Source organism: Colius striatus, chromosome 2 (assembly GCF_028858725.1).
Source record: "Colius striatus isolate bColStr4 chromosome 2, bColStr4.1.hap1, whole genome shotgun sequence".
NCBI lineage: Eukaryota > Metazoa > Chordata > Aves > Coliiformes > Coliidae > Colius > Colius striatus.
The window spans coordinates 67,540,547-67,565,866 of NC_084760.1; the positions used below are offsets into that span (position 1 = coordinate 67,540,547).

The 25,320-nt window shown below is 38.3% G+C and overlaps 1 protein-coding gene across 3 annotated transcripts in view; it reads left to right on the forward strand.

Moving 5' to 3' along the window:
• NUP133 (nucleoporin 133) overlaps positions 1–21,193 on the forward strand; it is a 34,306-nt gene extending 13,113 nt beyond the window's left edge. The window contains exons 12-26 of one of the 3 annotated variants that reach the window (XM_061990959.1): positions 988–1,079; positions 1,586–1,749; positions 3,557–3,651; positions 3,764–3,988; positions 4,983–5,105; positions 5,940–6,036; positions 7,058–7,300; positions 8,487–8,620; positions 10,017–10,175; positions 11,644–11,779; positions 13,734–13,852; positions 15,374–15,454; positions 17,391–17,455; positions 19,831–19,919; positions 20,879–21,193. In XM_061990959.1, the coding sequence (XP_061846943.1) occupies positions 988–1,079; positions 1,586–1,749; positions 3,557–3,651; positions 3,764–3,988; positions 4,983–5,105; positions 5,940–6,036; positions 7,058–7,300; positions 8,487–8,620; positions 10,017–10,175; positions 11,644–11,779; positions 13,734–13,852; positions 15,374–15,454; positions 17,391–17,455; positions 19,831–19,919; positions 20,879–21,015 (1,959 nt within the window). In that variant the 3' untranslated portion in view covers positions 21,016–21,193. Of the gene's footprint in view, positions 1–987; positions 1,080–1,585; positions 1,750–3,556; positions 3,652–3,763; positions 3,989–4,982; positions 5,106–5,939; positions 6,037–7,057; positions 7,301–8,486; positions 8,621–10,016; positions 10,176–11,643; positions 11,780–13,301; positions 13,382–13,733; positions 13,853–15,373; positions 15,455–17,390; positions 17,456–17,784; positions 19,522–19,830; positions 19,920–20,878 lie in introns of those variants that run through there. The other 2 variants (XM_061990960.1, XM_061990961.1) reach the window with 2 other exon arrangements.
• The last annotated feature ends 4,127 nt before the right edge of the window (positions 21,194–25,320 follow it).

The following is a 25,320-nucleotide window of genomic DNA, read 5'->3' on the forward strand; positions in this document are numbered from 1 at the left end:
AAACTAAAAAAGTTTTACAAGATCTGCCAGTTTGGCTAACTTTTTTGTTTTCCTTGTTTTGAAGTTATCTATTAAATTTATATTTTGTTACATGTGTCTATATATTTTTCACGTATCTGTCCCTAGGCCAGATGTAACATAACTGCAGAAAACTCAGCCTTTGTTCTCACTTTTTGATCAGGGTGATTTCTTCAGTCTTTTGTGTCTGTTCCTTTGTGCATGAGAGACACTTTTTTCTTATCATGCTGTGAAAAGCTTTGAGAAGGGCTTTATAGTGACTGGATGTTTTTTTAAATATAATCTTATAATCTTTTTTTATATAATCTTATAATCTTTTTTTATATAATCTTATAATCTTTAATATAATCTTAAATGTGCATTTGTTAAGTTCTTATTTACATCAAACATGATTTTTTAAAGATGTGTACATCCTGGAGTGAAAGGGAAGAATAGAGAAGTTGTCACAATATAAATTAGAGAAGGTTTCCATGTGATAGTAATGAGTATCAGTCCTTATTCCAATTAAATCACCTTTAAAATCAATTATTATTAACTAGTATTTTAGTGGGAGGCCTTTGTGGTGGTTGCTGAGATGGAACTGTTGTTTTTTTTCATTGAACTGATATCCACTTTGATTTGTCCACACTTTTCTTAGTTTTTTGGATGATAGTACTCATGAATACCTTTTAAATTCTGGCCAAAATGTTGATTTTAAATGTTGAAATATTTAAAATTTTAATCAATCAAACTTTTTATGATATAAATTGTCCTAAGTTCCTTTGCAGTTTGTGTGAATTTCATTAAAATACACGCCACTGTGTGAATTTCATTGTGACATATTGTATATGTTTGGCTTAATAAACACAGATGCTTCCAGGTGGCATTTTTATTTTTAATCTATGTTGATGCTACTTATAAAATTGTTTTCATTTCACAATGAAGATTGATATTTGTCTTTCAGCTGGATTTTTTACTTTGCATTTTCAGAGTCCTGTTTTTGACACAACCAGTAGGCTGGAAATCATAGCTCAAGAAGATAAGACTAAATTACTGAAAGCTGCATTTCTGCAGTACTGCAGGTAAAAATTGTACTTGGTTTTTGAGGCTTTGTTTATTATTCTTGAATGCACTCTGACATCTGAGCAAGAGATTGACTTAATAAAGATACTCTTGGGCTCTATGGTGTTACATATACTCTTGAGAGGATTTTAAAGCAAGCTATATAAATTTGATGACTTAGCTACCAAAGACATCCAGACATAGCTCTGTATAGTGAATCTTTTCTCTTAAGAAATAAGGAGTGATTAAAAAAAAAAAAAGTGACTTGAAATACTTCCTGGCTTGTATTTTTTGTTTTGTAAATTGTGCAGACTGCTTGCTTTAAAAGAATTGACATACCTTTTATCCACAGAAACAGAACATCTTTTATCCATGACTAAAGGGAGCTCTAACAATGCTTGATGTTTATAATCTAAAGCACTTAATAAAAAAGTGTATCAGAAAATCCTATTAATTGAGTGGTTCTTGTTCCTATAATCCTGTATTTTCTTTTTCTTTCACATACTTTGCGTTTCTTTTATTTCAGGAAAGATGTAGTCAATGCACAAAGCATGGTAGTTGAGCTCTTTCCAAGTAACACAGATCTGGATTCTGATGCTGAACTGGATAGGGCAGTGACTCAGATCAGCGTGGACTTAATGGACGACTACCCTGCCTCTGATCCAAGATGGGCTGAATCTGTACCTGAAGGTAAAAGAGCGGGTGTCAAGAGGATGGAGCCAGGCTGTTCTCAGTGATGTCCAATGATAGCACAAGGGGCAATGAGGTGTAAGCTGGAACATAAGAAGTTCCAAAGAAACACAAGGAGAAGCTTCTTCACTGTGAGGGTGATGAAGCACTGGAACTGGCTGCCCAGATGGGTTGTAAAATCTCCTTCTCTGGAGACATTCAAAGTCCACCTGGATGAGTTCCTGTGTGACCAACTCTAGGTGGTCCTGCTCTGGCAGGGAAATTGGACTAGATGATGTTTTGAGGTCCCTTCCAACCCTTAAGATTCTGTGATTCTGTGGTGTTTGTTACGTTTTGGGAATTTTTGTTTGGTTTGTTGGTTTTTGTGGCTTTGTTTTTTTTGGTGAAAACCTGTCTATGTTTCTCCAGATAAAACTATAATTTAAGTTTTGCAAAGAAGGCATAGGTGTCCCTTGCCTCTATATCACCACTAAGTGTATTTTCAGAAAGGCTAAAAGATGCGTCATATGAGACTGCCAGATAAACTTGCAGTCTGCTGCTATTAGTTCTTTACTTCACATAGTAAACACAAACAGCACAGCACAGAAAACACTTCTGAGAAGGGTACTTTATACAAGGAACAGGTGGTGTCACTGTAGTGTTCCCATGATTCTGTGGATAGATCTAAATTACTTTCCACAGATCTGTTGAGAAAGATATGTTGTTTGTGTTTAGCCCTTTGACAGCATGGCTGCACAGCTTCTCTAAGATTTGGATCCTGAGTGAGCTCCCATCCCTCTGAGGCATTGGTATTTATGTCTTTCTAAAAGAGGAGTAGAGAAATGTATTTTGGAGTATTTGTTGTACACAAAGGATTAAAGTGGGCACATTTTCAGCAAGAAAGATTTTTGTTCAAGCTTCCCAGTCTCTTAATAACAGTTAATTTGAAACTGTCCCCTGGACCCCCCTAGGCAGTAGCTGTAGAGAGACTTAACTTGAAAGTTCATGTAGTAAATAGTTACAGTTGGATGATGCTTCCTGCTCTTGTTTGTGCATGGCAGTCAGTTAGAAATTAACAGGCATCAGATCCGTAGTATTTTCTGAATCAACTTTCTTTTTATCAGCTTATTGCATTTATTCCTGGATAAGGAAAGAAGTGACAGTTGATATCCTCTTGGAAATAGTCTTGCTATTTTTGCTCACAGTGATAGTTCTGAATTTTTATATCCTGGTAGACTTTTAGTTTAAGACACACTTAGAAGGTACAAAAATTCCGAAATAGTAAAATAACTTGAATGCTCTACTGAGGTGAAATACAGGAATGTTAGCTGGCTTTTCAGGTGCAAGTTCATTTTAGGAAGAAGAAAAGTAGAGCAGTGCTGGGCAACCATTTATATTTTGTAATGGAATTGTGCAGGCAAGGAAGAGTCAATGAGGTCTGAAGAGCTGTTAACACTTTATTTTGTAGTAGCTGTGATCTAGGAAGTATAGCTAGTTCACAATGAAGATAAAAATCTGAAACTTAGGAAACTTGAATAAGCTGGTGAGCTGGTATTTTAGCAGCAGAAGAAGCTGAGTGCTTCCGAATAGTTGTAGTGATCTAAAGATACTTGTTTGCTTCTAAAAGCTTTACTTCAGCTATGACAGGCTTCAAAAAAGCACAATAAAAGTAGCATGGTAAGACATATATAAATGGGCATATATTTAAACAAGTGCTAGTGTGGTAATACTATAGAAATATTTTTACCTCTGAGGCAAAAGAAAAAAAAGTAGTTATTGAAGAAATGAAGACACCAAATGCTCTGATGTAAGATTTTTCCCTTTTTAGATGCAGCTGGTTTCAGCAACACATCTCTCATCCTTCTTCATCAGCTAGAGGATAAGACAAAAGCACATTCCTTCTTCATTGAGTTTCTTCATCAGGTAAAATTCTATTGTTCCTTTGGTATCAGTAGAGTATTATTTTGTCTTAAAGTAATTGTTCTAGAACATTGTTTAAAGTGCATGTGGTGATTTGTTTTGTTTTTAATAAAAGGTCGGTGTGTTTGAACGGCTGGGCAGTTTTCCAGTAAGAGGGACACTGATGGCAACTAGATTGTTGCTCTGTGAGCATGCTGAGAAACTAGCAGCAGCTATTGTTCTCAAGAATCACCACTCCAGGCTGCCTGATCTAGTGAATGCAGCTATACTGATTGCATTAAACAAAAGAGAGTGTGACATTCCACCAAGTCTTACCCCTGCAGATGTGTTCTTTCGAGAGGTAAGACATCTGTTACTTCTGAGTCATTGTATAGTATTGCACAGACTAAAAGTTGCCAATGCGTTAATGTATATTTTGAAACCTTTCTCTTTAAAAATCAATTAATCTCTGCACTAATTCCTTTTGAGTAGGGATGATGTGGTAGTGTTTTCCTCACATTAGCCTACATACCTTTTTATGTCTGCAGATAAAACATGAATTCTGAGAAATTTCATGTAACAGAAAGAATATTGTTATGATTTCCAACTAAACAACACAGACGAGCAATGAGAAAGACAAGTGAAATTCTCTGGCACATCAGATGATGTATGCTACATTATCACTTTTTAAGGGGTTAACTGAAGAGTAGGAAGCTTTCCATCCAGACAGGAGAGCTGCTTTAGTCAGCTGTCCTGGATGAAACTGTATCGGTTTGGTCTCATCATTTTTTGTCTCCTCTCTCTAACATTAGTAAGCCTAAGTTAGTTCTCAGTTTGTGCTGTGTTCCAGCCAAGCACTCAGTCTTTATTTCTTTCATCCTTCTTGAGAAGAGCTATACACAAAACGTTTATTCTTAACAAGTTTTTTCCTGTAGAGGACCGGAGTTACTAATAGAGAAAAATAAATAGAAAATAATGATACTAGTCTGATATTTTAAAGCTGATATATTATCCACTATACTTTATCCAACAAAGACTCTACTGCCAAATGTTTCAGAAGATAGAGGAATATGCCTAAAGTTTATGGAGTTACTCTCAAAAATGAGGATTTCTCTTTTTTTTGGATTTAAATCCTGAAAGAAGGAAATTCTTGTCGTCTAAGTAGTGTATGAAATATAAGCTGGTGATTTCATTTTTCATTTGAACAGTTGATACTTTAAAATATTTTTGGCTATTGATGTGGTTTGTATTAATACTTGTTTATTATTCTATACAACTCTCATAACTTGACTTTCAGTTACCAGCTTGTAACAGATATGTTTGCTTTCAGTGCAATTTTTCTCTCTATCGTTAAGGTGTCCCAGATAGAGTCCATCTTTGAATGCTTACTGGAAGAAGAGGAACAAGTCCTGAAAGATACACCTATTGAATCAATTGAGTGGGCCCAGATTGTTGTCAATGTGAACAACATCATTAAGGTATAGAGCTGCATTCAGTAGAACCTTTTTGGGAGTATAAGGTAAATATTGAAGAGCACTGAACAAGTTGAGTGCAGCACTTGTGAGTTATCGACATGAGACCAAAAGTGAAAGCACTTTTCACATGTCCAGATACATTAGGAAGGAAAAGATGGTCTCACAGAGAATTAGGGACATTCCTGTTCCTGCTGAGCTGCTGCTAAACTGAATGTGGGCTTTTCTGGGCTGTTTAGTCTAGAGCAGAGGAGACTAGGGGGGGGAATCTCATTAATATTTACAAATATCTAAATGATGGTGTCAGGAGGTTGGGGCATCACTTTTTGCTATTGTATCTAGTAACAGGACAAGGGGTAATGGGATAAAGCTGTAACACAAAAAGTTCCATTTAAACATAAGAAAAAACTTTTATTGTGAGGATGAGGGAGCCCTGGCACAGGCTGCCCAGGGAGGATGTGGAGTCTCCTTCCTTGGAGTCTTCAAGACCTGCCTGGACATGTTTCTATGCAACGTGATCTAGGTGGACCTGCTTCTGCAGTGGGGGTTGGACTAGGTGATCTCCCTTCCAACCCCTGCCATTCTGTGATTCTGTGAAGTTGCAGCACTGCTGGAAGTTGTGAAAGGATGGGTATGTAGCAAAGAATATAGAGCTTGGGCTTGAACACTGAGGTTTCTTGCTCTTCTATGTCAGTATGTGCTCTTCTGTACAACTGAGAAAGCAGTATAGAAAGAAGGGGGTATTAAAAGAACATTTCAGAATTATAAAAGACAAGATCTGTTATGGTCTGTGTATTTTCTGATAGGCTTTAAAGTACTTATGTCCTTGCCTTTAAACAGGACATGCTACAAGCCGCCTGTCAGTATCGTCAGTCTAGAGCCTCTTTATATAAAACGGATCTACCAGAAAGAGAACCTGAATACATTCCATGGACAGGTGAGAAATTGTTATTGCTAGTTTATTATTTATCTACTCTAAACAAAAAGTACTCTTCATGAGTTTCAAAACACATACATTTCAGTCTGAATGTTAAGAGCTGCTACAAGGTTGTCAGTAAGAATAACAGAAGCTAAAGGTTCATTCCATTTGGGGAATGAAATGGAATGAATCCAGTGGAATGATTAAGTGAAAGAACACTTATTTTCTCCAGTATTGATGATAACTCTTTAAACTTTCATTGGAAATTTGACTAAAAAAAACCAAAGTTTGGGAAACAGATTATTTTGTTTGTTTGTTTTGTAAACACTGATTCTAATTGTCTGACCTATGGGGCACATAACATTAAAATGAATCCTAAAACGTGACCTATGAATCCTAAAACGTGACCTATAGTTGTTTTAATGAAATTGATCATTCTCTGCTTCATTAAGTCTGTTTTGTTTTGATGGTTTAATAACATGAAAAACCATCAGAACAAATGTTTGCAGAAGCAAGCACTTTCCAATTGGTGCTTGGCCTCCCTTGTGCACTTCACAGAAAAAACACACTCATTTAGTGCTCCCAAGATAAAAGTCTTTTGAAAAGCAGGACGCATGCCAGTTATTTTGGTGTGTTAAGTCTTGGTGACTACATCCAAGTATGTAAATCAGGTTTAAGAGAAGTTGCCTTTTTCTCGTGTGTATTCTCTGCTTACACATAGTACAAATTATTCTTCTGAAAATATCTGGTATTGATAGTGGACAGTAGATCTGTGTAGTTCAGGGAGTTGGTTTGCTTCTCTTTTTTCTCCTTTCCTACATTTTGCACAAATGTCAAGATGTAAGGGTAGATGGGAGTATGTCTGTTGCTTTTGGGTTTCTTTACAGTGTTGCTTTGATTTTTCAAAATTTAAATGGTTTTTAGCATTTTTTCCTCTATTTGTTTGAACTATATGTATTAGTGTTTTGGTTACCCTTCAGTGGAGATTCCTGTGATTGAAAAGGTTTCTGATTAATGTTGACTGCATTGTTTTCCCAAGCATCTAGTGGCCTTCGTACAGCGATAACCCGTCAGCATGGAATCATTCTGAAGCTGGTGTATCCCCAGGTGGACAGTAACCTCCGTAGCATTGTGGCTGAGCAGCTGGTGGCCCTGCTGGATTGTCTCCTAGGTGGCTATGTTTCTCAGCTGAAGTCTGTGGACTGCCCTGCTGGTCAGGAGCGATACAGCAATCTGGAAATGGAATATGTGCAGAAAAGATCAGAACTCTTGTCTCCTCTCCGTAAGTGCTGTCTGTTTTCCAAGGATTAAATGTACCCTTCAGTGAGGAAGTGATGTAAATTTGACTAACTGGCATCTGTGTATAAGTTCTATTTGTTCACATGTTTGCCTTCAGAGTGTAAATGACAGGTTACAGAATTGTATCAGGGACTGCCCGTAACTCTCATAAGACATTTTGCTGCTTGATTTTTGTTTTGATAACTTGTTATATTTTTCTGACAGGAATTTATCTTGCGCTGTTCGACTGAAAACAGTCTAGAAATGGATTGCTAAATGTTTATATGGTTGCAAATTGACGTAAACTTAAATACCTGAAAGCTTGCTTAGTACTCATCGGTAAACATACTCTTTTCAAATCTTGATTATTTAATAATAATCAAAACTTGTTTAATGTGCCAGATACGGTCAAGTCTTCAATGAGTAATTGACAGCAAAGCCTCTGTCTTAAGTGGAAATAACTTAAGAGTAGATACAGTTTTGCAACTTTTAGAAAGTTTAATTTTTTAATATTAAAAATTAATGATATAAATAAACCAATCTTATCTCTGCCTCCTAATATTCTTAAATATTCTTAAGAAATATCTCTTTAACCATTATTCTCAGTTTCACTGACATGCGTGGGCTCAATTAGCCTGTAAATACATTTTATATCAGTATATTCCATCTAAAATTCACATTTCCATACAAACAAAACTGAATGTCCTGCTAAATCTCTTGTATTTAACTGAACCAAAAAGGAAGAGTTCAAATAATATATTTTTAATGCAAATCCCATTGTCTTTCATGTTTTTTTATCAAAAGCCTTTGCCTGCTGCTTTTTCAGTTTGTGTGATTAAGTAGCTGTAATTACAGACAGTAAGTGATGGGTTGAATCCCTGCCTCACCCCCAAGAACAAATAGCTAATGGTGCCAACTTTTAGCGAAAGTAGGATGTATCCTGGCCATTTAGTAGTCTAAACATCGCTCCTTCCCTCTTTCATCAAGGGACAGAGCTGGTAGGTATATGAACTTGCATGTGTGCAGGATATGTATGCAGCAGGTGACTGTTTCTTTGGTACCATCTAAGTGTTTCCCTGATATGGACACTTGAAAGTTGCTTTCTTTTTTTTCTGATCTCTGTCTTTGATCATCCTCTTACAGTCAAAGACCAGCTTGTTTGATATAACTTGTTTTTCTTGGTTACTTAGTTTCCTTGGGACAGTATCAGATGGCAGCTGCTCTAGCAGAGAAATACTGTGACTTTGATATCCTGGTGCAAATGTGTGAGCAGACGGATAACCAGGCCAGATTACAACGTTACATGAGTCAGTTTGCAGATCAGGTAACTTTTTTGTTTGTTTGTTTCCTAAGATAGTGTTTTATAGTAGGTGTGCACATGAAATGGTGCAAAAGTTATGATTTCTTTCAGGATTTTTTTATGTGTTTTTAAATACTTGTGTATTTATGTATACATACAGAGGTATGTACATGCAGACAACTGAAAACAACATTCACTATGCAGAACTTCATGGAGTATTTTACCTTGAGGCTGCAAAGCAAGTCAGCAAAAGAGCTGTATGGGCAGTGGCTCTTCATGGGACCTTTTTTATGCCTCAAACACGTCATCTTGCTGTTAACATCTTTTGGCATTTTGTGTCTTGTTCACTGAGGTGCTGTACTTAGTGTACTGTTGTTTTATTAAGCTAATGTAATATGAATTCAAGGAAAATTTCCATAAGAGAAGATGAGATTGTTAAATGTATAAAAGAAAAGCAGTTAATAAGAGTAGGAAGGGAGGGGTGTTGCTGTGGTCTTTTGTGTTGTCCAGATAGGTAGTTGTTGAACAGTTTTTTTCAATGTCTGTTAAAATCTTATGTAAAAACTTGTCAATGTGATGAGAAATTGGAAGGAGAGGCTTCTTGAGGACAGAGGTGAAGGCTTTGTGATTTGATAGTTGGTGAATTCCATTTCTTTAGCTTTCCATAACAACTATGTAAAGAGAAATCCTGCAGCCTCTAAGTTTCCTAATAAAGAGAGAGTACAGAAAAGTTGCTAGAGCAGGGCCACCTAGAGTAGGTCACACAGGAACTCATCCAGGTGGAGTTTGAATGTCCCCAGAGAAGGAGACTCCACAACCCATCTGGGCAGCCTTGTTCCAGTGCTCCGTCAACCTCACAGTGAAGAAATTCTTCCTTGTATTTCTTTCGAACCTCTTGTGTTCCAGTTTATACCCATTGCCCCTTGTCCTATCATTGATCATCACTGAGAAGAGCCTGGCTCCATCCTCCTGACACCCACCCTTTACATATTTGTAAATATGAATGAGGTCACCCCCTCAGTCTCCTCTTCTCCAACCTAAAGAGCCCCAGCTCCCTCAGCCTTTCATCAAAGGAGAGATGCTTCACTCCCTGCATCATCTTTGTGGCCCTGCACTGAACTCTTTCCAGCAGCTCCACGTCCTTCTTGAACTGAGGGGCCCAGAACTGGACACAATATTCCAGATGTGGTCTCACAAGGTCAGAGTAGAGTAGTTGTTGCAGAGTAGCTCATAAACTCCTTAAATGCTCTTTCTGTCATCTTTTTGTCAACACTCTTTTTGTGTGTGTGTGTCTTGTTTTGTGAAGCAAGTTCATACCATGTTCTTACAAATTGTATTTTATGAATCATTTTTCCTCAGAAGACAAACAAGATATTTAAATGTCACTTTTAACAAGTGTTCATATCCCTGTTGTTCTCAGAATTTTTCAGATTTCCTGTTTCGCTGGTATCTAGAGAAAGGAAAGCGAGGGAAGCTGTTGTCTCAACCTGTTGCTCAGCATGGACAGCTGGCCAGTTTCCTGCAAGCTCATGAGCATCTGAGCTGGTTACATGAAATCAACAGTCAGGATTTGCAAAAGGTAAGCTTTCTTAGATACAACCAAACAGAAATGTTGTGTGTTAAACAGGTCAAAGACATATTTCAAGCAGGCAAATTACCTAGTTAGGACTCTTAATCATCAAAAGGTGGGTTGTCTAGATGAGTTGAAGGAGAGATGACAGAGATTATTGATGCAATACCAAAAGCCTCCCTCCAGGCACCATCTGTTGTATCATACAAGCCACTGCACCATGTAATGGAAAGGTAGGGCTGCTTTTCACCCCTTGTTGGTGACTAATAATTTTTATCAAGAATAATTTGTTTGGCTACGTGATCACTACTGTGATGGAATTGGGGAGTTACAGTAAATATCTGTAGCATTATCAGATTATCCAGCAATGGAAAAATAGAAACTTATATTTCAAGACTAATTATATAAAGAAAATTAATTTGAAGGTATCACAAAAGTACAAAATGTATTAATTACTTTAATCACTTACATGCATAGTTGAAAAATATATTACAATAGCAAATGTGCATGTGGTTAGTTTAACCTGACATTGTTTTCAAACTTGATCCTCTTTTGCCTTCTAGGCCAACCGGCTATTCTCTCCTTATTTCCTGCTGGTCTGTCCTTGCTTCCACTAGATTATGAATGTATTTCACTTTAGCAGATACAGCAAATAAACTGTTTCTAAACAGAAATGGCTTCTTTCAATCCACATGCACATTTATTAAGCATGCAGAGCGTGGAAAAGTTTATCCTGCTGCAAATTATAGGTCAATAACTGCCCCTTAAAAAGAAAAAAACCCAAACAGAAAAACCAAAACAACCCAAAAAACCCCACAATTAAAACCAAAAAATCCTCACAACCAAAAGAAGCAAAACCCTCACCCTGAGAATATTGTGATGTTCCATTTGTGTTGACTGAGATTTTATCTGTTAAAAAAAAGCACTATGAAGAGGGGGAAAGGATTGTAAAGTATACAAATAATTCAGTTTAGATAGTTTATTTCTGAGTAAATGCAAGTGCTCAGAAACTTTCCATTCCTTTGTCTGGTAGACAAATAAATTCTTACCTGTGTGTTTGTTTACTGCAGCAGTTGGACATAAAATTCTGTTTCTTCACATTCCTGAATTAACAGGTAAATCAATCTGGATGTGAAATTGTTCTGTCAAAGCATATTTGGCTCTCTTTTGTGCCAAAGCCTTGAACAAGATCCCAGAGGTATAATATGAGAATTTGCAATTTTTCCTTTGATCATAAGGTAGTTTTTCTTGATCAGAATTGAAAAGATTTTTTTTTAAAATGTAATTGGAATAGAGGTCTGTGTCCTTTTCTGAAGAGTGTAAAACAGACTTTTAAAGTTGTAGACTTCTAAAAACAAGGGTTATAGTATTACAAATGATAAACAACTGTGAGGCTGCAGTTCAGATTAAAACCTTATCTGTTAACCTTCTGGTATCAAGTTATAAAACTGATTTCTAACATATTTATTGATTTCAGGCTCATAGAACGTTGCAGACTTTAGCAAACACAGAGACTCGATATTTTGCAAAGAAGAAAACACTTCTTGGCTTGAGCAAACTAGCTGCACTGGCATCTGACTTCTCAGAAGATGTATTGCAAGATAAAATAGAAGGTAAGGAATAAAAACTGCAAAGTGAAGAACAGATTAATGCAATGATTGAATTACAATCAAGTTACTTTTGCAGATTGTTAATTTCTTAGGTTTGGAGCTCTAGCTTAAGGTGATAAGGATAAACTGGCTGATAATTTTGCTCACTGCAGGAAGGATAAGGAAGACAGTACGTGGCAGGAACCTCAGTATTCACTTTCACCTGTGACTTAAGGCTATGAGCATAATAAACTTGTACCTTTTCACTTTTCATAATAACATGCAAAATAGTGGCATAAATAATAAGCTGCAGAGTATTTAGAGATATCAAAATGGACAGTTCTGAAGGGCTGAAACTTGTAAACCATTCACACTGAATGTTTTCATGAGGCTGCATTTTCTGTTTCAGATGTGAGGTAGAAAAGATTTGATTTCTTAAAACCTGGTTATTGAATGGCTCTCAATTCTGAATTTGAATTGAGTTCTCAAGACTTGAATTCTCAAGTCTTCTTGAAGCTCTGGGCTGTACAAGGAAATCCAGTAACTATGTTGTGCTGTGATTAATGTACTTGCAGATACATTCAATTGTGATCAAGAAGTGCTTTCTCAGCATCTTAGTCTCTGTATCTACAAAGGTTGCAGTGGCAGTGCTCTAAATGAAAGGATGTTAACGGGACAATACCTATAATAGAAATACCTATTCTGCTGTGTTACCAAATGCAACGATTCCACTGTTCTGCCATTCCTATCACCTTGGAAAATACCCTTTTCCTGATAATGTTTGTGCAGCACATGGTGCTATGAGTTTGTGAGCAAGCAGTTCTGCACTGGTAATTAAACTGATTGTGGCCACCAGGGGGAAGCTTTGAAATACTACTCAAGATTACAACTCACACTTGCTTCTGTTTACCTGCATGTTTATCCCTGTATGTTTTGTACAACTCTGACAAGAAATCCTCTTGAAAAAGCCCGAGGATAATTATGATAATTAAGTAGGGTTTACTTTTTTTTACTTTAATTTTAGTGTGTAATAATGGTATTCTTCATCTGTCCTTTAAATTACAAAACCTTTCATGAAATCTTAAAGTTTAAATTTGTTTTTCTTGCTGCTGGGGAAAAAAAACCTATGCTGATGTGAAAGATTGCATTTTCTACAGTTTTCTTATGTAAGGATGAGGAAGTCAAAACTTTATTTCAGTAGACTAAAGGACTCTCAAAATTTGGTCTGGACTCTGCCACACATTTCTATATGACACACAGAATCATCTAATTGTTTTGGTTGGAGAAGACCTTTAAGAACACCAAGTCAAACCACTAACCTCACACTGCCAAGCCCGTGACACAGCTTTTAAAACTTATGCTGTTTGTGTATCAGTTTCTTATTGATAAAGAAAGAATAATTATTTCTGACATGTCTTGCTTATCCATTTAAACAGAGAAAATGGTTCTTAGAATTATTTTCGCCTTTCTACCATGCAATGAAACTGAGTGAGAAAGGAGGAGTTCGCATAGTGTGACTAAAATTATTCCATTTTGATTGTTTCAGCCTAATAAGTTTCTAACCCTGAAGCAGATCATAATGGAAAATAGAATAGTCAAAAAATGGAATCATTCATGAGATGAAGCAGGTCCATGCCACGGGTCTTCAGCCAAAAGGTAGCTCCTAAAAATTGCAACCAACTTACTTTTCTGCGTAGTGCAACAACTTCCCTCCACGTTTTGTGGTTTCAAGAAAAAAGGAGAGTTATTAGCCAGCATTACACTGGGAACCTGAGTGGGAAGTAAGAACTAGCTCACCAGGATGACAGTGGAAGGATTTCTGTGCTTCAGGAGCATAGATGACTGTCCAAATAGAATGCTGCATAGCAAACAGTTGTAGACCTGAATAATACTGTGACTTGACAGTTATTACATTGCCTTAGACTTTATTATTACATTTTAATAACATGAAACATTCATTTCCTTAAATGACTGCAAGAAATATCAGAGCAGGAACGCTTCCTGTTGCATCAGGAGACGCTTCCTGAGCAATTACTGGCAGAGAAACAGATGAACCTCAATGATATGCCAGTGTTGTCTGCATCTCAGCTCATCGATGTAAGTATCTCACGTTTTCTTCATTACATAAAGTTCCAGTATGTTTCCTGGCTCTGAGTGGTACATGAGGAGATCACAGCTGTCTGTATACCTTATGACTTGCTAAGCACCTAAAGATCCCATATATTAACTGATTCCTTTTTTCTTAGTTTCTACCAGCACCAAACTTCAGAATGGTGGTTTTAGTTCAAATTTCTTGTTGTTGAATGTGTGCTTTCAAGTGCTGCTAGGAGAAAAGTCAAATCAAATCAGTGCCAGAAGTTGATTAGCTGGTCTAAGTCAGGTTTTGGATACAAAACAATTATTACCTTCTGTTACATTCCCAGTAGGGCAGAACTTGGAAGGCAGAAGGAAGAAAGCATTTCACCTTAGTGGAGAGGGCTGCTGCAATGTAGGGGAAAAAAAAAAACCAGGCAAGAAACAAGAAGAGGTTTTTGGTCACCTGTTGCAGAGAGGCACCTGAGGTCTTTCTGCTTTTGGTTTCACCTTATTTTCTTTTTTTATTTAAAAAGAAAAACACCACCCCAGCCAAAACAAAGCCATGAACTGCTCCTGCTGGGATCACTAGTAATGCTGACTCCTCCTCCACACACCTTTCTGGTGGTGGCCAGGAATCAGTAGCCTGACTGTGTCTGCCTTGTTGGCAGCATATTTTTGCCATCCAGTGATGGACACCAAAAACCTGTGTTAGTTTTTTTGAGTCTAATCAGGGCCTGTCTGAGTGTCAATTTTGCAGCTCCTTACTTTTGTGTAACCCTGTGGAAGAATGAAAAGCTTGATAGTGTGCTTGTTTACATTCTTCTCATTTTCTTAGAATAGCCCCAAGGGCAGATTCTGAAGCCATTACCTGTATGTTTAAGTGAGGCTATCTGGGGCATTAGGGAAGAGTAGGAAGTGCCACTCCTGACTTGGTGAGCACTGGAACCATGACAGTTTTCCTTCTGGATTCTCTCTGTTGTCAAACCAATGTTCCTGTTTGCTACCTGCAGTGTGAGAATGAAAAAACAGGAAATGTAAATAAAAAGAGCATTAATGATAATTTTCCTTTGAAGCACTAACTTAGAATTTTGGTTGGGGGTGGGTGGGGGGTGTGTGTGTGAGAGAAATGCTGATAGGAAACTTGTCTGATTTTAAAAAGTGACTAACAGTATGTGTTCTTAAGTACTGCTTTGAGCTTAATTACTGAAATAATTCTGAGAGCTTATTTGTGGAGCTGAGCTCTGGCTACAATAGCCCAGGAATGTTACAGCCTTAAATGGCATTTCAGTTTGAAACCTAACAGCCTTATATCCAATATCAGTTGTCCCCAGACTATTGTCACGTAAGTGGAATGCTGCTTTAGAACCTTAAGTATATTCCTTACTATAAAAATACTTGCAGTTGAATCTAGACATATTTTCATGAGACGGTCACGTAAGTGGAAAATACACGGTGGTCTTCCCACAAAGAGTTGCCCATGATATCAGTTACATTAGTTTGTAGGCTAAAAATAATCGTCTCTGTTAATCTCTCATATCATAGATGTACATATGTGATGAGAACAGAAGAGCAAATGAGTATGACTTCAAGAAAGCACTTGATCTGCTGGAATATATTGATGAGGTAGGACAAGTTTTTGAAGGATTTCAATCCCAGAAACTGATTTGTTTTTCTTTCTTACTATTTGAGCTGGGATGATGCGTCTGTAGTTAGTTAACTTATTAGCTTAGTGTACAGTAATGAAAAATAACCCGTAATGTGTTTTTTCGGTTTGTTTTTAAGTTACTGGAGACTTAATGCCAAGTGTGGGTTAGATCATGTAAGAAAAATGACACTCCTCAGCTTCACTTCCCATTTATAGTCTGTAGTTTCTCTTTTAGAGCCTTGCTTCCCCACAAGCTTTCTGCAAACAGGACGACAGTAATTTAGTTCTTGTTCTTCCCTATTGGCAGTTTCTCTGATTGTCCTGAGATAATGTGGGACAGTCACAAGTTTTTCAACATGGAAATAGCATTGAGCCACAGATTTGCTATCTGCTTTCTCACTGCATCTCCTTGTATGATCTAGTATCTTGTCAGGAGCAGTTTTCCGCTAAGCCTGACTAAATCGACTTCTGAGGAGCATCAACCCTGAATTAACAACAAAAGTTGTATTATTTTAACGAAAGTATTCCTTACCAGTTGCAAATGAAAGCTCTTTTGTGATCATCCCAATTCCTGCTAGTCTGGGTAGGGCTGCAAGCTAAAATCCTATCTGTAGCAGTGCGTTGTAAACACCACTGTGCCATTTTGTTGGCCTTGATAACTCTGGTTTGATAATTGTAAATAATTAAAATTGGTTTTAAATTTCAGTTGTTACCGATTGCATTTCTTTTATCAAATTTTCTTTTGAATAACACTTCCTTACTGTTGTTAACTAGTGGGTTGTTTGCTCTTTGTATGAATATGCTTGCTTGCCCTAGGTGCTTAGTCCTAAGTTTTGTGTACTGAGAGAAGAGTATTACTACTTAGAGTAGCATCTTACCCTGACTTAGTTCTATTTAGTTTCGAAAAAAAAATCAGTACCTTCTTTTTCCCTAACTTCTCCCTTAATTTTTATACCTTCAGTAGTACAAACAGTGTTTTGCAGTAAAATAAGTGATTTGCACTTTTAGCTTTCCTCTTAAATGTTGTCAACACAATTCCTGAACACTGAGAAAACTCTATTGGTTTCACGCATCTAAGTAAAGTGAATGTCACTTTAAAAATGTGAGCTTTCAACTTTATTTTCTGCTCAGATGTTTATGTCTCTTAACAACCTGAACAGAACCATTCAACACAAATTAGAGTTTAGAATCTAAAAAGCAGCTGCTCCCTAGTTTTCCCTGCTTTTCTCTTACGTAAGCGTAAAGTTGAGACCCGTCCTGTTGTTTCCAGGCTTCTAAATTCAAGTGTTCGTGGTTTGTGTTAACTCTTATGAAGGGAATTTAAAGTAAGTGTGATTCTTCTAGACATTGAGAAGTGGAAAAAAAAAATACATGGTCTTTTTTCTGACACTGTATTTTACAAGGAGCTGTGACACCAGTTATCTCAAAGGTTTAGTGCAATGAAGGGACTGCCCTTTCCAAGACAAATGTTTATTTTTGAAGACATTTACTAATGTACTCGTAAAACATCCATCCCAGTGTGGACACTAGTGCATGCTAGTTAGCTTGGCCATGCTGAAAAAAGGGCCTTGACTTCAGTCAGCATTTAGCACACTTTAAAGTAAACCTTGCCCAGAATACCGTGTTTTACAAATAGATATTTGTTCATGTGCTTAAAATATATCCTTTTTCAAATCTAGGTAGTTGGTCTTCAACAATTGTGTAGTGATGTGGAAAGTCTGAGCCATGTTTTCAAATGGAAACAGTCTTGGTGTTTCAACAGTCAGATCAGGCCATATGTTAAAATGTGTTTAAAAACAATGTTTAGTAGTTGACGTATCTAATTCATTGGCACAATCTGTGTGACAGAGTGGCTGTTTCTTTAAAAAAAACATTTTAAAACTTGCTTATCTTTTCTCCTTATGTGAATTGAAGGAAGAGGAAGTGGATGTAAATGATCTGAAACTTAAAATTATCTGTAAGGCTCTCCAAAGAGATGGGTAAGTCCAATATAAATAACCTGGAGTACTAGTGACTTAGCTTTTCCAGAATTACATTTTAGCATACTGTTCTTTAGCTCACTGAAAAGATGGAATTTCATAGTGTAAGGTTAGTAAAAGTATAAAGTATGTCATCTGAATGTGTCTTTGTAAAGTGAAAGCCCAATAAAAAAACAAATCTTTAGTACTTTGTTTGCTTAGCTCCCTGGCAACCTACTGCACACTCTCAGCACCTGAGACAGAAGTGTACCCATGCAGCTTTCATTCTTGAGCCCTTAGCTAAGATAAAAAGAAATGACTGATGCTGAAATTCTTTTTTTCCTTTGAAGCATCTCAACGTAGAAGCTTTTTAAGAGGAACAACCATGGAGGTCATTCCTGCAAATTTTTGTTTTGCTGCTTTTTGGCTATTGAACCACATTGACAAGTTCATTATCTTTCAAGTTAAAGCTGTGCTCTTGACTGTAACAGATCAATACCTCAAATACAGCTTGGAAGAGCCACTCTCACAGATGTTCAGCATCAAACAGAGGCTGAATCCAATTGGTCAGAAGAATCTTCTCATCAAGCAGTGCTACTGTTCTCTCCTAGATCAAGAAGCTCAAATAGCATTTCCTGCCTTTCCTTTCTAATTTTCTTACCCCTGTCCATATTCCAAGAGGACCTAAGGAAGAAAGGATGAGGAGAGAACACATTCCAAATGAATTGTGCCATTTGTCATTAAAATGGAGATAAGCAGCATTTGGATTCATGTTTACCTATAGGATAGATTCCAAAGGACAGTGCTCTGTAGAAAAGAAATTCCTGATTGCATGACTAAGTTATTGTTACACATGACATACAGAATAGGCAGAAACAAGGTCACACTGTTCCAAGTGTTTTCTTCCCTTCCTATTATTTTTTAGACAGAAGAATCCAGACCTCCTGTGTAGCACCAGTCCAGTAACTGATTTTTCTCCCATCTGTCTTTGTCCAAGAACAGGGTTTTGTACGTAGATATGATTTGAATAGTTTATATATTAATACTGACAAGATTTTGCCCACTCTGCTACCTAAACACATGCCATTTGAAATCACTTTGTATGGAAATCAATGAATAGTGTTTGGAAAACTCCATGTCCCAGTTGAGTTTCCAATCCAGCAAGGCTCACAAAGAGGTTAATGGCTGTTTCAACAAGGAGTAGTGTTAACTGTCATCTGTGTGCAAAAGTAAGCATGTGCCATGCCACAGTACCTACTTCTAAGGATGGCATCTGTTTGCCAGATTGACAGCTACAAATAGTGCTAGGGTTCTAGGGCAGAATGCATAGCCTCACTGAGTGTGCTCCTGAGATCCTGGTAGGGCCCTCACCCTTCACGTCTGTGCCTAAGAGTCATTTGTTTCTTCAAATCCCCCTTCCTTCCCACTTTCCCTCACTCTCTTCCCAGTAGAATTTAAAGATGAAGTCCTAGAAGATGGGGACTTTCAAGTAACGTCCTGGTTTGTGTGAAGTACAGAGGATTTGTCAGCTTACAGCTTCTGGGAGCCAGGTTCAGATCTGTTGCAGGCATGTCCCACTGGCTCAAGGAGGTTCATGTCGGTTCAGGGAGGGATGAGGACTGGTTTTGTCTGGCAGTTAAATGTATGGAACAGAAAATTTTAAGTTAGAACCATAGCAAAAGAAGTTAGATTCCAGTTGAATTAAAACTGCTACGCATAAAGCTCTGCAAGGATAAAAAAAAGGACATTTAAGATATTCTTTCTCTTAGAAAAGTGTATTTAGAATTTTCTTATTACAGATGACACTTGAATTCATGAGTCTTCACCTTCACCTTTCATGAGGCAAACAGCTGTATTTGTTTGGTGTCTCTGTGTGTTCTTACAGGCCTGCAACTGAGACTTTTATGTTTTTCCTCCTCCTTCCTTTTCTCAGTGTTTGCTTTTTTGTTTTCATTTTCGTTTCATTTTGGGTTTATTCCAAATGTGTTGGCAAATTGCTTGCTCTTGCTTGATTCTAGTAGAAAATAAATCTACACTTTCATCATCTCAATTGTAAAATAGAGTTGGTTGAGAAAAAATAATGCTGATCTTGATGGGTTTTTTTATTTTATCAAAGGAATTATGTTTTGTTTTACAGTTTAGCAGACTGGAAGCATTTCTGTTGTACCTTACAGTAGTGCATTTTTCTTGCAATTTTACTCTTGGAATAATTAGCACAAGATAGAAATAAAAAACCCAAACCTTCTTGCTTGGAGCTGTAGCTGAGCACGTAACACTTAGGTGTGAATACATATTAATCACCTGTGATAATTTATCACCTTTCCTGTGTATCTTTTTTCTTAGTAGTTTTATCTTACTTGTATGATTCTTTCCACAAGTTATTCTTTCCTTTGCAGATGGTCCAGTTCAGATGGTAAAGGTGATCCCATTGAAGCCGCTAAAGATAGTATATTTGTGAAAATACTACAAAAACTATTGAAGGAAGGTAAAGTCTGGCTCAAATGTAATTGAAATTGTTTAATTGTTTCAAAAGCTGCTTAAGATGAACACTAAGGTGTAGGAAGTACTGAGAATAAGTTCTCAGAGTGATAAAAACTTCCATATTCATTCCAGTAGATTAATACAGTTATACAGCACTAATTCCGTCCCTATAAAACGTTGAGGGGTAAGATATGAGTGGATTTCTTGGTTATAATCTTAGTACCCTCTAATTATTGTCTCAGGAAGGCAGCCCTTAGTTTTTTAGCAGTTCCCTACTGTGCAGTAAAGCGTGCCTTCTGCACTTAAATACATTGTCTTCTGCAAGATACGGGATTAAATATTTGCCTATCAATCAGTAGATCTACTTTAATTGTTTGCCAAACAAAAAATGACATTTCCCCCCCCCCAAGTTAAAGCAGACCATAGGAAGTTACAGCCATGAAAGTTACAGCTGGGAAGGGAAACAATTTAGAGTACCAAGTCCATTTTAAATATTACTGCATGTGAGCGTTTTTTTCAGATCAGGGAAGGCGCCACATCAAAAATACAAAAGTTAAGTTCTCCGGAGCAGTTCTACTTTTGTATGTTCAATCTGGTCAATTTCTTTCCTTTTGTAAGGAGATGAAATGCAAGCTAGTGATGAAGTTTTTATTATACAGCTGATCTTTACTTATTATATTTTGGTGATGTGTTATATGAAGATTTGGCATTTAGTTTTAATCATAAATTCCCAGTGAAGCGCTGTTTAGGTAGGAAATACCTTGTTGGATGTTTTTTAACCTCAGTTTTACAGGCTACTTAAACTTTAGTTTATTTCTCAACAGGTATAATAGAACTAGATCTTCTCAATTCTGAATGAGTTATTTAACTCTGAGGCAGGGACAGATGTCTACTTAAAAATTATCTTAACTGCTAATGCAAAGTACTTTTATCAGTGCTGTAATGAAAATTTTCGTGTTGTAGGAGTTGTCTTAAGTGAATATTTACCGGAGGTGAAGGACTTGATGCAAGCAAACGAACTTGGCAAGCTGAAACATAGTTCTTACTTCGAATTTGTGTTGAAGGCAAACTATGAATTCTATGTTCAGGGACAAGCATGATTCTCACTATTTTTTAAAATGAGTTTGTTTTTTTTTTTCCCCTAAAGAACTGTTAAATTCATATGTACTTTTTTATGTCTTGTTCTGGCATTTTGCTAAAACTTTGTAATAAAATCTATATGAGTAATATACTTGGTCTTAAATGTGTAGACAATGACACTTCAGTCAGGGGAGGCAGAGGTGCTTTCAGATGAAAGAGAAATAAAGTTTTCCTTTTCTGTGCCTTTCATAAACTTGCCCTTTGGTTTTATATCTTCGTTAGTGCAAGTCCTGCCCGAGACTCAAAGATGCACAGACAGGTGGGGATGAAATGGGGGACCCGCTCCAGGAGGTGGAAGCTTTTGCTCTCACTTCACTGGGGCTGTGATTTCAGTGCAGAGGATATGCTGGAAAAGTGGAATGTGTGGCTTGCTTAGAAACAAATGATTGTTGTATAAGGAAACTCTACTCTCTCCTTGTACAACACTTTTTGCTATAGCGACTAGGTAATTTCAGTTTTGTGTTAAAAGAATAACTGGCTTGTCACTGGTCCCCCAGCTTGTCTGTGAGAGACACAATAGAGAACCATTCTCATTCAAGAGTCCCTTGGCCCAGGCAATATACCCTTCTTTCAGTTTGTATCTGTAAGAATAAACTTCTTCAAAACATGTTAATATTTTATCTACTTAAAATCCATTTAAGTTCTCTCCAGATTTCTAGAAATGGTGAAATTTCACATGGTGAAATGAGGTTATCAGCTCCCCATGCAGTCAGTCACAGCAACTGCTCAAACCCAGAAAGCAGTTAAGAAAGTGTGGGAGTCCAGCACGTGCTTGCTTCCTTGGTGACTTATTCCTACTGGTTGATGCTACTGATTTTCTTTTTTCACCCCAGTTAGTTCTCTCTGACACGGGAATGAAAAAAATCCTTTTTTCTCCCTCTCTTTTAATTATTCTGGCTGCCAGCACATTTTAATCTTTATTTAAATAAAAGTTACTCCCAGCTGACACATTGCACCTTTCTTTTGCAAGTAGCTCAACGGGCAGAGCATGAATGCAGAGCAACTTGTATGCCCTTATGTTTTACTTGTCTGGCTCGACGCCTGCTGCAACAACTTGATCCAACAGCTGAGAAGGTCAGAAGTTAAATCGGTTGAAGAGAATCCAGTTTCTAGTTTTAAAAGCACAGCTCCCCTTCTGTGGCTTCCCCTCCTCCCTCTACTCATACAGTAAGCCCCGCTGAGAGTCTGAACATGTTTGGAAGAATAGATTTATCTAGAGAGGTTCTAACTAATATGGGAAAGAAATGCACTAGCAGTCATCTTCTAAGATTGTTCTCAGAAAGGAACTCTGCTCTTCTGTAGGGTTACATGGCTGAGAGAAGGCAGTGCAGGTGTAGCTCCCAGTTGCAGCTTCAAACGAGGGGGTCGTTTAAAGCCTTAGGCTAATTCTGGGTGCTGCTTAAATGTCACTTGAAGGTGGTTTCACATTATTGACCATGTTTTGGGAGGAAGAGAATTAATCTAACCAACTGGTGCCACCCCCTGCTAAAATGTGTTCTACCTGAACTTGTATACTCTTAAATTTTGCTTGAAGAGGCATCTCATTGACTACAGTAAAACACCTTGGGGTGATATCTCATCCCTTCCTCGACTGTCACCCCACCTGCATTGTGTCAGGAGAGGCAGGGCAAGCCCCAGCAAGCTTTCCTCCAGAAGTGTGTGGTTTTGCTCCCCCCTCAGCTGTCAGTCTGTTTCAGAGTGCCTGCCTTCTCCCCGGAGGTGGCTTTATTTCCATTGGTGTAAAAACATTCTCCAGGCTCTCGGGAAACAATCATCCGTGTAGGCTCCGCAACCAATGTTTTCTTCTGCTGCTGGGTCGGAGGCACTTGGCATTTGTACAACGGCTTTCCATCTAACTGGTGCCAAAACAGAAGGCTAAGGGCTACGAGTTCACTTAAATAAAACCTCATTAAAATAACTCCCATGTCTAAACTGAAGTTTAACGTTCTTGTGCTGGGAACGTTGAGCCTGGTTCGTTGTTCTGTGGGGAAGCTCGGAGGGGATGGGATTTGGGGTCCTTCCTCTTCTCCATCCCCCATTTCATTATGTAATGAGCTGTTCTGGTGCAGAAGTCCCATCTCAGGTTACTGCACGGGGAGGATGCCTTCATTTACCACTGCATATCGAAGGTCATGCCAGAGCTCCTAGGTTGTTCCCAAGTGTAACAAAACCAAGTAAACTTCGGGCAAAAAGAGTTGGGTTTTGGTTAAAACAACTGGGGGAGTATGGATGGCAGCTCCTTTTGAATGGGCAAGTATACACCATTACTCAAATAGTTGTTTTCTCAGTACTGGAAAATACACACAGTACACGGTGTCCACGCTTCTGTCCTCTCTTGTCATCAGAGCAGCAGGAAAGCTTATCCGTTGTCATTTGTGATCAGTTTCAGAAGCTGTGTGTTGTGGATAGTGATGTTCTTTGTGCCCAGCAATGTTCTGGAAACTGAAATTCAAAGGTTTTCTGACTTGGAAAAAAAACTGATCTAGCCAGTCCAGTGAAGTATCAGGTCTGCCTGCAGAAAATGATCTTTTAGGCAGAACTGTAAGAATTAAACGTTGCCATCGAGCATTTTGCTGTAGATGACTGGGGTGACAGAAAACTGAAAGAAACTGAAGGGATGGAGTGGATTTGTGCTTGAGTCAGGTTTCATTGAAGGATTAAGAACCTTTATCTTTCAGCTATGTTAGGCTTTCTGTCCCTTGATTTCTGATTTAACACAACTGACCGTGTTTTGGAAACAGAAGGACAGTTCTGTAAATAGATTTGATGGCTGTGATGCCTTTAAGTGCTCTCAGGCTTCCGATTTTTGTACTGCCAGTTGTTGATGACAGAACTGAAGAATAATACGAGAAGCTGAAGAGCACTATGAGAGAATAGAGTGTTTTCTTCCCAGCCTACTTTAACACAGTAACTTGACAGGAATTGAAAATCTACAGCAGAATGAATTAGAGAACTGCCAGAGGTAGAGAGAAACACTGCTATGCTGAAGGACACAAAAATAAAGAAGAAAACTCATCTGCTCTGTTGACGTATCTGCCTTGCAGTGGAGGAAATCAGCTGCACAAACGCCTCCACTTGCAGGAGACTTCTCACAGTATGAGTGCTTACTATTTCTTCTCTCCTGACAAACTTTTTAAAGAGAGTTACCCTTGGCCACTTGTGCCTTCAGAGACTGTCTCAAAGGCTGACATGATTGTATACATTGACTCCTTGGCAGGGCTACAAATCTGCTAGTTACTGCCTCTTCTTTGCATCGGTAACCGTAATCGTTGTATCTCTTCTTCCAAGTGTCCCATGTGGAATCTCTGCTTAAATATCCATGGCTGAAGGAGATGACGTGTTTGTCTTCCTTTGCATGGGACCTCCAGCTTGCCAGAGATGACTCACCTATGAGGCTGCAGCCTTTTTGGACAGGGTGAGCCACAGTAGTTGCTGGAGGATGCTGTTGCCTGGCCAAGCTCACCGGCCAGCAATGGGCACTTGGTAATGGCACTGATGTTCATGGCTGAGTCAGGATCCTGGTGATACCAAAGATACAAAGAAGGGAAAAACAGACCCCCTTTGACAGATAAGTAGGTCTTCATAAGGAACAGCCCCCCTTTGCACAGTTACGATCCAAAGAATGGACAAAGACCTGTCAGTATAAACTTTGCACAAACAAGATGAGCAAGTCTGCCAGCTAAAGGTGCCGGTCAGTGCTCAGCATCCTGGTTCTGCTGAGGTACAAAAGCAGGACCTAAAGAGTTGTGAGTTGTGACCATCTGTGGACAAACTAAGTGAAAGCCCACCTCAAACAACCACCAGAGACCTTTCCCCAAACTCAGCACCCTTGCCCAGAGGCAGTTTCACAGTGTCCTGGCATATGCATTAGGTATCTATGAGTATTCATTGTCTTCGTGTATGTAATGAGGGTGGTCTTGTCACTCTGTGTGCACACTGGGAGGAGAGATCCCCCACGCACCCAGTGCCGCCATAAACCAATGTTGGCTTTCTCAGCTGCCCTTTGGTTTGGGGAGTTCTCTTGGCTGGCATTTTTGGTAACGCTGGGATCGGATGGTCGCTGGCATTAATGCTTCACCGGGTTTCTCTTCAGGCGTTCGTCTTAACAGACGTTTATCCCCTGCATTTATTTTCCGTTTTTAAACCGCAAGCAAGGCTGAGCTCAGTCGGGCTGTGGCACTCGAACGGGTTGCGTGCCGACCACCATCTACCTCGTCGCTTGGCCTTGTCCCGTTACTCGCTCACCTGAGCCCCGCCGCGCCGTG